At 42.3% G+C, this 13,302-nt stretch overlaps 3 protein-coding genes across 3 annotated transcripts; 1 reads left to right on the top strand and 2 right to left on the bottom strand.

Annotated features, from left to right (window-relative positions):
- Positions 1-606: 606 nt before the first annotated feature.
- Positions 607-4,382, bottom strand: LOC136436867 (sulfotransferase 1B1-like). Its single transcript, XM_066431246.1, has 7 exons — positions 4,257-4,382; positions 2,903-3,047; positions 2,415-2,635; positions 1,956-2,097; positions 1,445-1,539; positions 1,082-1,238; positions 607-800 (listed from the first exon to the last, which is right to left on the bottom strand). The coding sequence occupies exons 2-7, from the start codon at positions 3,039-3,041 to the stop codon at positions 691-693; spliced, it is 864 nt and encodes a 287-aa protein (XP_066287343.1). The 5' UTR covers positions 3,042-3,047; positions 4,257-4,382; the 3' UTR covers positions 607-690.
- Positions 4,383-4,843: 461 nt separating this feature from the next.
- Positions 4,844-10,538, bottom strand: LOC136436866 (sulfotransferase 1B1-like). Its single transcript, XM_066431245.1, has 7 exons — positions 10,394-10,538; positions 7,371-7,515; positions 6,916-7,136; positions 6,451-6,592; positions 5,960-6,054; positions 5,597-5,753; positions 4,844-5,321 (listed from the first exon to the last, which is right to left on the bottom strand). Exons 2-7 carry the CDS (start codon positions 7,507-7,509, stop codon positions 5,212-5,214), a joined length of 864 nt encoding a protein of 287 aa, XP_066287342.1. The 5' UTR covers positions 7,510-7,515; positions 10,394-10,538; the 3' UTR covers positions 4,844-5,211.
- Positions 10,539-11,841: 1,303 nt separating this feature from the next.
- On the top strand, positions 11,842-13,258 carry LOC136436865 (tripartite motif-containing protein 12A-like). Its single transcript, XM_066431243.1, has 3 exons — positions 11,842-11,965; positions 12,599-12,754; positions 13,140-13,258. Exons 1-3 carry the CDS (start codon positions 11,919-11,921, stop codon positions 13,255-13,257), a joined length of 321 nt encoding a protein of 106 aa, XP_066287340.1. The 5' UTR covers positions 11,842-11,918; the 3' UTR covers position 13,258.
- The last annotated feature ends 44 nt before the right edge of the window (positions 13,259-13,302 follow it).

The following is a 13,302-nucleotide window of genomic DNA, read 5'->3' as shown; positions in this document are numbered from 1 at the left end:
CACCATGGGTAATACGTACAAAGTTGAATGCCAATGACCCGCATGACCTCACGGGTGATCGGCCTCGAGTGATAAATTCATTACTCTTTGATATCTTAGCACCCTAGATTTTAAGTATTGTTATTAATATGTAATTGCGTTTTATTCTGTGCTTTTCGTACTCGGCGTTGCCGATGTGTGCCATCGCTGAAAAGGTGAATAAAGTTCAAAGTTCCAAGAGGGCGCAAGCCGGGACCAAGCGGCTTGTCAAAGACCAGTGCGAGCGTATTTGTAAAAACGGATTAAAATATTCTGGATTATAGATTTTGATCCGGAACGATGATCTATTCGGATAGATTTTGTTGGTGTGAACGGGGTCTTAGGGGCCTTCACCTTTGACCTTGCGCATGCACAGTTCAAACTGTGAACCAGCTTATTGATTTTCCTAATCAGTCGTCCTCAAAGGGCTAAGTTAAAATTAGTAATGATGACAAAACAAAATAAATTGTTTGTATTTACAAACAGACATCCACATATAGGGCAATGATAGATCTACTCTTTCTTACATTCTCACATTTGAGTGTAAGTATACGAACAATGCTATTTCTCTCTCTCTCTTTCTTTCTGTCTCTCTCCCTATCTCTAAAACTGAATTAACATGTCAGGCGTTTTATTTCTTCTTTTTTTTATAATTAACGATAAAACGTGAGTTTATTCGAAGTCAAACGTGAGGCCCGTACCACCGAGCTTCTTCTCACACCAGGCGTCAAACGCAGCGCTCTCCTCTGAAGAGAAAGTGTTCTTCCAGTCTCCGATAATTCCTGCAAGTTCAGACAAAAACAGAGAAATGTTTGAAATGAAGTACGGCATTCTGTCAGCATCAAATGTTGTTATGTTGTCAGTGCGAAAGAGCTCAACGTTAATTCGAGAGGTGCTTGCATCATAAAAATTAAAGTTGCTCTGGTATCTATGCAGATTTTTTCAGAATTATTATCTTATTTGGATATTTTTCGCATATGATCGTCTGGTATGAAACAAATGTTCATGCCAGCACTTCTTAATTATTTCTTGTCTTAATGAGAGCGATGACAGCGATACCTACCTTTCCTGGCTATACCCCTTCTCTCGGCGATAGTCGAATTATCCAGGCCTGCCTTCATGTTGTCAAAAGTGCTGTCCTCTGCGATGTCCTTTATGGTCGATTCATCCAGATCCACCTCCAGAAATGCCACAATGGTCTTCACAGCACTCAGTAGATCCTACAAGGGTAAAATGGGTTTTATGGCCGAAAATCACTCCATGAATACATCAAGCCTACTATTGACTATGATATTCCGAAGATACGAGTACGTAGAAGACTAGCTATGAAAATTTCCTTCACGCATACCCATATCCTGTCAACAGGTAACAAACCACGTATCGGCATGGTTTTGATGATGGTTAGGTAGTCACATCTGTTCCCTACCTTCTTCATGTCCTCATACTTAAGAAAGAGGAAGTGGGGGTTGTCACGCATCTGCCACCAGCCAACCAGCCAGTCACAGTAGTCTCCGAATGACACTAGATAAGGGAGCATGGATAAGCCAATGGTGCATATGAAAAGAGTTGAAAATAGGACAATGATTTCAATTATCAATACGTCGCTAGGAGAGGCCTTATTGCTGTTAATTAGTTATTTGAATTTTAGTTAAATTTGAGACTACACTACCGCACAGGAAAATAGCACAGCACCGTTAGTAAAAGTCCAGTAACAAAGTATCCTCACGGGCAGTCCTCTAGATCCAAGCCTGTACTGGCCAATTGTCCAATTTTGGGTAAAAACAATGTTACAATACAGAATTCTCGAAGACCATGTACGATTTCAATCTATGCTCGACATAGGTGCACCGTTGAAAAATATGTCAAAGGAACATAGAAGCAGCTAACTGCACAGTTCTAGCCAGTCGATGATCACTGGAATTGCCTTTACAACTGACCCATTCCGCTCCTGACGTCCTCCACAAACTCTTCCCAGCGCAGTTCCATGTTTACGCCCATCAATCTCCATAGTTTCTTATAGAAGTGGAACATCGACACAGCTGTGTCCTTCGGGTTCCTCATCGGCACCAGCACTTTTACCTGTGGTGAGTTCAACAAAAACAAGAGAGTTCTACAGACGTCCTACAGGCCCAACAGTATGCTCGACTTCAGCTTCACTTATCAGGGTGTCAGCCATAGTTGATGAAATACACAGAATACTAAGAAACTATTTATCGTCCTTTGATATATGTATATAATACTGACATGTAAGTCATCACAAACGTATGGAGCTTTATGTATGTAGAGAGATAGGCAAAGTAGTACAGCATTCTATAGCATTTAATTTAGTAGATGCACCAGGGTACGTTTCCTACGACTCATTTATGTGTATATTCTTTTGGGTACTTTGAGATTACCTTATTCTGTGGCTTGGATATCCCTTTTGGTGCGAACTGAATAGGTAGGTGTGTTACCACCAGGCGAGGGGAGGGTATGTCTGCGAGCGTGATGTAGCTTGGCTGTGTGGCTGTCGGTCGCGTCGCCTCCATGGGCCCAGAGGTCATGGTGTCCATGCTTTCTTCTGTTTTCCCTGCGGCCCTTAGGATCTTAACGGCGATCTCTGACAGCCAGTGTGTTCCTGGAAAACATTGGTTAAATACCGTCGAAGCTCGTCGAATGTGGGACAGGGGTTTTACTGTGATCATACAACCTACTAAATAGATATAGATGTGTTTTACAAGCTACAAGATAACTAGACACCGACCGAAGGCATCGGACTTAAGGTATATCGAAGTAAGACAGAAGCCGACAGAGTTTAAAATTACGTCACAATTCTGGTTGTGAGAAGGAACACTAAGATAACAATGGTTGCAGCTATCGAAATACATCAAATCCAAGTCCATACCTGTCTTTGGAAAACTCGCTACAACAATGTCGTCATCTCGGATCTGAAAATCCAACACGGCATCCAGAGTCTCCTTGGTGATGAGACGACTCAGGGAAACCCCCTCGTGGGTCCACAACATACTATGACGGCCGCTCATTGCAGCCTGTAGGGAAAATACATAACGATGTAGCAGAGAAATGGGTTACGGTTAAAATCAAATCTAAAGCCAATTCTACCATCCACACAATGGTGCCTTGGGCAGCGTGTATGTAGCACATATAGGTCCCAACTTGGTCCTGGCCAGCCGCCCGACATGCTAATGATGAGGTCCCATGGAGGTCACAGGTAAGCATATCGACACAAAACAAGCATTCACTGACATATTAAGGTATACAACAAGGTTCATGGTTTAAATTGAGAACAATGGCGAAGGCCCTAACTTATAAACATTTCTTGTTTAGACCATGCTTCATACATATGCATGTTCACAGACATTTTTGTTTAACTTCTCAGGGGCCTTGAACTTTGACATATCAGAGATACACACTGCGCATGCGCATTTTTGTTTTATTATTTAAGCCGCGTGCCGTGTGGTGCTGTGGAATTGGAGACGCTGCTATAAAACATTGTACCTTTGATATATACTCATTCGTTGGCTGGTAGTCTGGATGCCAGACTGTTTTAGAGCCTACATGTACACAGGTCAGCTCCTCTGCTACAGGACGAACATGTGCATGCCCCAATGAAATTTTATCACAGCCCGAATGGTGGAAGAATGGTATTGGCCCTCTGTAGGACCTGGCAAGAGCCTGGTATCCAGACTATTGGCTGGTGGTGGAAAAGGTCGTAATACTCCTTACAGAGCCGGAGTCTTGCGGCACACCATACTTAGTATCCATGAAGTGCTAAACTATGTAATACATAGATTGGAGGGGTTGTAATTAGGTTTCTGACTTCCAGTAACAGGGTATCTGCCACATAGTCAACGCATGGTAGTAGCCTGGGTGCAATCCTAGTTAGCTTACCGAGGCTTCCATACTCGCTATTTTGAGGGAGCAAGTATGAGAGCCCCGCTTAACTAAACAGGATTGCACCCAGGCCATGATCATCATGACGAGGCAAATTTTCCGTGCTCCCGATGAAATTTTCCTAACCCCAAAATGTTCTTCTGCCGATAGCATACAATGGATCTACCGTAGCAAACACAAGAAGACACGGATACCTGTAGTCCTGTACTGAAGTTGCAACTGGTGGCGGTGACGCTAATCTAACCCGGTCAGCATGACAAGGCAAATTTTCCGTGCTTCCGATGAAATTGTCCTAACCCAAAAATGTTAAGATAACCCCTGTGTTAAAATGCTGAAACGTTTACCTTACGTATCGTCGATCTTTGCAGATGAAGCCACCAACATTAATTAACAAACAAATCAACTCCGGGAGATCTAATGTGGTGTACACGGTCCTAACAGCAAAGCCAAGTAAGTGGACATTGGACTCAGAACGTACCTGTGCAGAGGTCAAAGTTAAACGGCATTACACTAAAGTTTGTCTTTGACAATCAATAACTACCGATGCAAGACAAATAAGAAAGGGTTTCCTCGTGACACACTATGTAACAAATGCCTGAGTTTTCATCGAAGATTAGCTCTTGTTCTGCAAAGATGGAGTTGTTCAGTTCGCCAGTAGCTGCTGCCATTGTAATGGGAAGCTGCTGTCAGCTCAACTCTCCCACTTTCAGCTACGTCACCAGACGGTCACTGAGACAATTGTCTGGAACTTATGTAAACCGTACATCGTAAACAGCCTGTTAAAATCCCACCGTCATAACAACATACAAAGACAGAACGTACACCCCAATCTATTTGTCAATGTAATCAGTATGCTTTTAATTTTCTTCCGACAGTTGAGATACTCTCTTAAATAGTGTCAGTGTTTTCTATTATTGAAATCAAAGCCAGAGAGGTTTTCATTTGTTTATTCAATATGGTCTAGCCTAACATTTACAAGAGAAACTGCATTGAAACAGCTAGGCAAATACCTCTGATCGAAATAGCAAACATATGGATAAAGTTGTACTAGTGTTTTTAAGTCGACCATCGGATACATTTATGCATGTCATAAGTCTGATGCGGGACCAAATTTTGTACGATTTTAAAAACTAAATCAACTTATAAGAATCTAAATTAACCCAATTCAGAGCTGATGAAAAGTTTTATAGTTGTGCGTAACAAACAAAGAAACCAGTATCCATTCTTTATGTTCAACGGAATTAATTTCATGCGTTTTTTTCTCTTCTTTCTTACTATGATTAACGATAAAGTCAAAAGTTATTCGAAGTCAAACGTAAGGCCCGTACTACCGAGCTTCTTCTCACACCATGCGTCGAACGCAGCGCTCTCCTCTGAAGAGAAAGTGTTCTTCCAGTCTCCGATAATTCCTGCAAGTTCAGACAAAAACATAGAAATATTTGAAATGAAGTACGGTATTCTGTCAGCATCAATTATTGTTATGTTGTCAGTGCGAAAGAGCGTAACTGGAGAGGTGCTTGAATAAAAAAATCAAAATTGCTCTGGTATCTATGCAGATCTTTTACAGAATTATTATCTTTTTTGGGTATTTTTCGCATATAATCGTTTGGTATGATACAAATGTTCACGCCAGCACTTCTTAATTATTTATTCTCTTATTGAGTGCGATGACTTCGATACCTACCTTTCCTGGCTATACCCCTTCTCTCGGCGATAGTCGAATTATCCAGGCCTGCCTTCATGTTGTCAAAAGTACTGGCCTCTGCGATTTCTTTGACGGTCGATTCATCCAGATCCACCTCCAGAAATGCCACAATGGTCTTTACAGCACTCAGCAGATCCTGCAAGGGTAAAATGGGTTTTATGGCCGAAAATCGTTCCATGAATACATCAAGCCTACTACTGACTATGATATTCCGAAGATACGAGTACTCAGAAGACTAGCTATGAAAATTTCCTTTGCGCATACCCATATCCTGTCAACAGGTAACAAAACACGTATCGGCATGGGTTTGATGATGGTTAGGTAGTCATATCTGTACCCTACCTTCTTCATGTCCTCAAACTTAAGAAAGAGGAAGTGGGGGTCGTCACGCATCTCCAACCAGCCAACCAGCCAGTCACAGTAGTCTCCGAATGGCACTAGATAAGGGAGCATGGATAAGCCAATTAGAAAATAAGATGATGATTTCAATTGCAAACACGTTACTAGGAGAGGTCTGATTTGTCAAATATTTGAATTTTAGCTAAATTTTGAGACTACACTACCGCGCAAGAAAATAGCACACTACCGTTAGTAAAAGTCAAGTGTCAAAGTATTCTCACAAGCAGTCCTCTAGATCCAAGCCTGTACAACGTTACAGTACAGAATTCCCGAAGTCCATGTACACGTTTCAACCTATACTCGACATATGTTCAGTGCTGAAAAATCCGTCAAAGAAACGTAAGTTACTGTACTTGGCAAAGATGCATATGTATGCAATGAAACGGTACAGTTCTAGCCAGTCAATGATCACTGGAATTGCCTTCACAACTGACCCATTCCGCTCCTGAAGTCCTCCACAAACTCTTCCCAGCGCAGTTCCATGTTTACGTTCATCAATCTCCATACTTTCTTCATGAAATGGAACCTCGACACAGCTGTGTCCTTTGGGTTCCTCATCGGCACCAGCACTTTTACCTGTGGTGAGTTCGACAAAAACAAGAGCGTTCTACAGACGTCCTATAGGTACAACAGTATGCTCACCTTGATCTTGAGCTTCTCTTATCAGGGTTTCAGACATTGTTGATGTAATACACAGAATACTAAGAAACTATTCATCGTCCTTTGTTATATGTAATATACTGACATGTAAGTCATCACCTACGTATGGAGCTTTATGTATGTAGAGGGATAGACAAAGTAGTACAGCATTCTATAGCATTTAATTTTGTAGATGCACCAGGGTACGTTTCCTACGACTCACCTACATGTGTATTTTCTTCTGGGTACTCTGAGATTACCTTATTCTGTGGCTTGGATATCCCTTGCGGTGCAAACTTGACCGGCAGGTGTGTCATCACCAGGCGAGGGGAGGGCATGTCTGCGAGCGTGATATAGCCAGGCTGCGTGGCTGTCGGTCGCTTCATCTCTATGGGTCCAAACTCCATGGAGTCCACGCTTTTGTCTGTTTTTCCTGCGGCTCTTAGGATCTTAACGGCGATCTCTGCCAGCCAGTTTGTTCCTGAAAAAACATTGGTTGAATCGGCTGTATAAGATGTTACAGTGTTGATGTTGTGTGCTATCTTCTGTCAGGAATGGTACTGATACTAATACTAGTAATAGCAAGCTATAAGATAACCAGACACCGTGTGTGTGTTTTTTTCGGTTTAAAGCATTAAATTTTGCAAATGCATCGCGAAAGATTGAAAGCGACAGAGGTTGCAGATATCGGCATACATCAAACCAAAGTTCATACCTGTCTTTGGAAAACTCGCCACAACAATGTCGTCATCTCGGATCTGAAAATCCAACACGGCATCCAGAGTCTCCTTGGTGATGGCACGACTCAGGGAAACCCCCTCGTGGGTCCACAACATGCTGTGACGGCCGCTCATTTTAGCCTGTTGGGAAAATACATAAACACATGGCAACGTTCCAGTAAATTTCCTTACATAAGCAAAGTAGCAAAGAAATAGGTTACGTTTAGAATAAAATCTAATGCCAAATCTATTACCTGTCCCATACAGGTTACAGGTAAGCATATCGACACAAAACAAGCATCCATTGACACATCATGAAACATATATAACAAGGTTCACGGTTTATAGCGGATACTCCTTTATCTGGAACGCCAACAATCTCGATCTAGACATACAACATATATGTACATTGTTAAGAAAAAGGCTGACCGACATTTACATTCAAAGTTTTCTTTATAAATTATCTATCGATGACAGTAAGTTAAGATTTTATAGGAATGTTAAAACAGAATACTCAATGGAAAAATATCTTTCCAACAAAGATTTTGAACAACGGTCAGCTGTGTGTAAGATACGAATAAGTGCACATCCACTAGAAATAGAAAAGGGTAGATATAAAAAGCTGCCCGCTCACGAGAGAATGTGTAAGTTTTGTACAATGAACGCAGTGGAAAATGAAATACATTTCCTTTGCCAATGCCCTCTATATGAGGCCGAAAGAAACGATTTATATAAAACAGCTTTCGTTAATTCTCCTAGCTTTCACCATTTGAATAGCTTACAAAAATCCATATCACTACTAAAATCAACAAACCCACTTACGATGAAAAACGTGGGTCTCTTCATTTTCCACTGCCTTCAAAAAAGAAGTCAAACCCAACCATAGTCAACCTTAGTTAACTTAGAACTTTGACAGTAGCCTAGATACCTATTTTTGATTCCCATGTATTCCCATGTACTTGTTTGTCTGCAATTAGCCTTCGGGCATGAACTTGCAATAAAGTTATTATTATAACTGTGGCATGCCCGGGAGCAAGGGTGAAGCCCCAAACGTCTAAACATTTCTTGTCTAGAGCACGCTTCATACATGCCCAGCAGGCATTTTGTTAACGTCTAAATCTCATGGGCATTCAACTTTGACATGTTAGACATACACACTGCGCGTGCGCAATTTTGTATTATTGTTTAACCGTGTGTCGCATTGTGAAATCAGACACGTAGCTAGACGCTACTGAACATTGTGGCTAGTACCTTGGATTGTGTTACTACTGCAGATAAAGGGTGTATGTGTGCTTTAATATTCCATGGCTTGTAGCGTATAGTCTGGATGTCAGGCTGTTTCAGTAACGTTGGGTAACATAAATTCGGGATTTTTCCGATAATGGTTGACTGAAATCAATCTAGCAGAACAATAAACCATCCTTTTTTTCTATAATTCTGTCAGTATCATGTACTATCTTTGCACTAATCATATATATGGTAGATTTTGTCTCTAGTCGTGCTGACACCATAATATTTCAACTTGAAACTACCGTCCGCCGCACGCACAATAAAGGTGCTGTCGGACAGGGGGGCACATTAATTCGGGAGAGAAGATTCGTCTTGAATATCTTACCGCTAATCACATTTTATACAGCAGCTATTCGTTCCATCCTTGGCTTGAGGAGAGTGCTATGGATATAGACGTGCCCAAGTAAAAAAAATACACGAAAAAACGGCCGTACCGCACACATCAGGCCAGTTCGGGAACAACCCGTGTGTTGAGTCGGTAGAACTTCACTCAAAGTCGACCCATCGTCATCATCGGGCAACGTGTAACGTTACATTATTCATGGAAAGTTAGCTGGATGCCGTAGCAATGGTAATACTACTATGTCCATGTGTTCCTTGTTGTGTTAGGAGCAAACTTTGAGGAAAATATCTTCCTCAGTCCACTATCACACGCAGCATTTAGACAAAAAAGTGTTCCTCACAAACCTTTGTCGTCTGCTTGACAACAGGATTCTGATTAACAATATGGCGGCTGGAAAATACACGTGCCGTAGGTTGTAGCAACAGAGAGGAGTTTTGATGATTGATCACACTTAGAATCCAGTTGCAGGTTAGCAAAAGAGATTGTAATAAGTTGTCTTATAAATAATTGTGTTTAGCAGGCAGGAGATGTGACATTTGTCTTATAAACCAGCGAACAACCGTGCTGGGTGATTCTCCCACGAAGCCCCCAGACTCTGTCAATAAGGGACGGAGAGTTTTTGACGTCGCCAACTTCTAATGCATGGTTATCGAAGCTTTTCAGCCAGTGTTCTGAATACGTTAGTCTATCTGCTTTGCATTGCTGGCGTTATAACTGATTTTGCATGTAGCACATATCCCTAAATACGCCGTTTTCGAAAAATCGCGAATTTAAGTACCCCGCGAATTTATGTTACCCAACGTTACATTATTATAATGCATGCCCCCAATGAAATTCTATCTTGGTGGGAGGATGTTGTTGGCCCTGTGTAGACCCTGGAAACAGTCTGGCATCCAGGCCTTTGGCTGGTGGTGGAAAAGGTCATATTACTTCTTACAGAGCGTCTTGCAGCACACCTGAGTCTTCCGCGATGGGCCATACTACTTAATGCAAACATACGGGGGGGGGGGGTGCAATCAGCTTTCTTACTTCCTGAAACAGGCCTAGGGGTAAATGCCGCGTACTCAACATATGATAGGTATCATGATGGTAGCCTGGGTGCAATCCTATAAGCTTACTCGCTCATTTGAGGGCGCAAGTATGAGAGCCGCGCTATCAAACTAAGTAGGATTGCACCTATAGGCCATGCAGGATCATCATGACAAGGCAAAAATTCCTTGCCTGAGTGTGCCATAACTTTCGGGGCTCCTTGTAACGCCAATATGTACGCTCGCTGCCCTGATTTTGAGTGTAGGAGCCCCGGTAGTAATCGGATGGCTTCCAGGCTAAAAGTTTCCGTGCTCCAGACGACATTTCCTAACCAAAATAAAATGCTGAAACGTTTACCTTCTGTATCGTCGCTCTTTGTAGATGAAGCCACCCACATTCACATGTGCACACAAATCAACTACGGGCGATCTAACATGTGGTGTACACAGTAAGGTGAGGCAAGTGGACATTGGACTCAGCTCTTCGGGACTCAGGACTTGTGATGGGTCAATATAGGTCAGAGTTGAGCGGCAACACAGGGGAGAGACAAGTAACGTTAAATAGAGTTTCCAACGCAAAACATGACCACAAGCCATGCGAAAACAACCACTTTTAAACACATTAAACTAAATTTCAAACCTTTACCACCATTGTTAAGCTGGATTTGTCAGGTAAAAAAGAACAGGAGGCCAATGCTAGCATTTGAAAGAGCTACTGCCAGAAGTTTCAGATGAGACCAGGATTTCACCCCCCTGTCCTAATGGATCAGTCCAGCCAGTGAGGAGGCTTTCCTTTCATGGGTCAATCAGAGGTCAAGACATGTCAACGGTCAAAGTTTTTGGCCGGATTTTTAAAATGCACATTCATTTATCCTCCCTAGAAGAAAACTGGACCTTTCTTACATGTCTGAGGAAAAGATTGCCCAAGGGAAAAACTTTTTTAAAAAGATTAGCAATGAAGCAAAACCTGCTCCTGCAGTTCCGAAAAGCCACTGGGGGGCCCAAACCTACACCACTTACTCTCGGTCCAAAGAGCTATCTACCACTAAGAATTAGAAAGCAGGACCATAGGATGTACAGAACACGAGATATCAAAACAGGAAGTTCCACTGCAGTACCGTAACAGGCCGCTAAGGGGCCAAAATCTAATACCTACCTACCTACCCACATACCAAATATCATGATCAAGACGATCCATCCAGGCCTTCTCGGGTTATGCTGGTCTTCTACACACACACACACACACACACACACACACACACACACACACACACATACCAACGGTACCCAAACATAACCTTCTTTGCGAAGGTCAAGATAAAACGCACGATGCACTTTCTGCTCAACTCAAATGGTGGTCCCTCCCCTACACTGAAGTTTATCTCTCAGATTCAAGAATGTGCATTTTGCTTGGATTCATTGATTGATTCTCCGGTAATTTAATTCTAAGAACTTGTCTGCAAATGACTTCATTTTCTCCAAGTACTTTTTGTTACCACGATTCCAAACTAACTTTGTTTTCATAACCTATTCAAATCCTGTACATTGCGTACAAAATGTACACAGCTACTTATCATAGTCTGCAAATGATCGGCTTTCAAGTTAATGTTTTCTCTTTTTTTGCTTACTCAGCTGGTAAAGAGTTTCAATCAAATTTACTTGCGGGTTACTCTAGTCATGCGCAAATGAAGAAAATTACGGCGTATTTGAATCTACCAATCAGGAGTAGGCAACAAGAAAAGACAAATTTCCCCGCCATTTTTGACACCTGAAAATGCTCAGGTGTATCAGACACAAATATAAAGGAGAACAGACCGGTAACGTGGGCTCACCATTTTTTCCAGTAGGCAACCTTTCGTCTCCCCGCGTGTTCAACGAGGCAAATGCTCAGTATGGAGAGTACACGGATCCAAAAAGACATGGAAGACAGGTATGATTCAGTGTACATGGTTTACATTAAAAGTTCCCATTTAGCGGTATAGTCAGATTGAAAGAACAGCTTATCCTGTATTGCATTGTATAGCTAGACTCAACCAGTCTCCACGAGTCGCTGGGTAAATAGTAGAAATTGGCCAAATAGAGTCAAATGTTTGAAGGGAGTCTGCTACGGAGATAAGGTCAAATATGGCAACCCTGGTCAATTTCTACTATTTTCCCAGCGACCCGTGGAGACTGGTAGAGTCTATTGCATAGCGCCACCATGTTTAAATTTGTTATTTCTTATACTGGTGAATATGGTCAGGTTTGCTTCTACTAAGTTCTAGACTTTCTTGCCATCCCACGGTTTCGTGTTACGCAGTAAAATCACTCAGACGTTCATAAAATCGACTGTTTCACACACTACATTTTGAAAAAATTACGACTTTACGGAAGCTCCTATTCATGTATCGCCATCGTCAAAAAGGAATTCGCTGACATTTTTTTCTATGCTTTTACAAGTGGAGATAGGGAACCACAGCTGTAAGAACGATGCATCGATGCCATTATCACAATTGACATTTTGAAATAAAAATTACGTGAAGCGCTGAATGTAAATTTTCTCTTTTTCCTTGCCCAATCACAGGTTCAACTGCCCCATCTGCCTGTCCCCGCGGCTGAAAATGGTGGTGGGTCTCTGTCAGCACCGTGTCTGTGACTCCTGCTTGTACGAAGACTCGGGCAAGCTCAGTTTGACGGTCTGTCCAGTCTGCCAGGAGGAGGGTTGCTTCCCTAAAACAAGGTACAAGGGTGTCTTTCCTCTTCGGATCGCTAGATGTCGTACAAATACTATACGAAGGCATTATGGAACCTCACGTCAAGTTTCCCGGTACAGCCGCGTGATGCAGAAATCAGTGACATATAGCACTGTGCTCTGCAATAAGCCCATTTGTAGATTCGAGTACGCATGTGCAGTGTCGATTGTGAAGGCCCCTGAGACGTAAACAAAACACGTCTAGGCATTGTTATGCTAATCGAGACAATGGTGAGACGACAACTGTTTACAAGCAAGGGGACCTTCACCTTTGACACTGCACATGCGTACTCGAATCTACGAATGGGCTTATTTAGGAACAACTGTTGTTGATTGACATAACATAGACTGCATCTATCTATCATATGTCCAGGCCGATCATCCCAGAAGACTCCATTCTGGCCCAGAGACGACTGGGCGTGGTCACCTGCCTTAACGACGGTTGCGAGGAGGAGATGTGGGAGTGGGAGTTGCACGAACATCAAAGGTGATGATTGCTTGCTCGATTGATTGATTGATTGGTTGGTTTATTGATT

This window comes from Branchiostoma lanceolatum, chromosome 6, assembly GCF_035083965.1.
Source record: "Branchiostoma lanceolatum isolate klBraLanc5 chromosome 6, klBraLanc5.hap2, whole genome shotgun sequence".
Lineage (NCBI taxonomy): Eukaryota > Metazoa > Chordata > Leptocardii > Amphioxiformes > Branchiostomatidae > Branchiostoma > Branchiostoma lanceolatum.
Note: the sequence above shows the minus strand (reverse complement) of the source record. Positions and strands in the feature narration are given on the sequence as shown.

What these genes read in the sequence shown, in the direction of transcription:
- LOC136436867 (XM_066431246.1), bottom strand. Translation starts at nt 3,041, where the DNA reads ATGAGCGGCCGTCATAGTATGTTGTGGACCCACGAGGGGGTTTCCCTG. An exon ending in AGTATGAGGACATGAAGAAG is followed by an intron (nt 1,239 to 1,444) that starts GTAGGGAACAGA and finishes TTACCCTTGTAG; the next exon opens with GATCTACTGAGTGCTGTGAA. An exon ending in AAGGGGTATAGCCAGGAAAG is followed by an intron (nt 801 to 1,081) that starts GTAGGTATCGCT and finishes CTGAACTTGCAG; the next exon opens with GAATTATCGGAGACTGGAAG.
- LOC136436866 (XM_066431245.1), bottom strand. Translation starts at nt 7,509, where the DNA reads ATGAGCGGCCGTCACAGCATGTTGTGGACCCACGAGGGGGTTTCCCTG. An exon ending in GGCGAGTTTTCCAAAGACAG is followed by an intron (nt 7,137 to 7,370) that starts GTATGAACTTTG and finishes ATGTTTTTTCAG; the next exon opens with GAACAAACTGGCTGGCAGAG. An exon ending in AGTTTGAGGACATGAAGAAG is followed by an intron (nt 5,754 to 5,959) that starts GTAGGGTACAGA and finishes TTACCCTTGCAG; the next exon opens with GATCTGCTGAGTGCTGTAAA.
- LOC136436865 (XM_066431243.1), top strand. Translation starts at nt 11,919, where the DNA reads ATGCTCAGTATGGAGAGTACACGGATCCAAAAAGACATGGAAGACAG. An exon ending in CAAAAAGACATGGAAGACAG is followed by an intron (nt 11,966 to 12,598) that starts GTATGATTCAGT and finishes GCCCAATCACAG; the next exon opens with GTTCAACTGCCCCATCTGCC. An exon ending in GGTTGCTTCCCTAAAACAAG is followed by an intron (nt 12,755 to 13,139) that starts GTACAAGGGTGT and finishes TCATATGTCCAG; the next exon opens with GCCGATCATCCCAGAAGACT.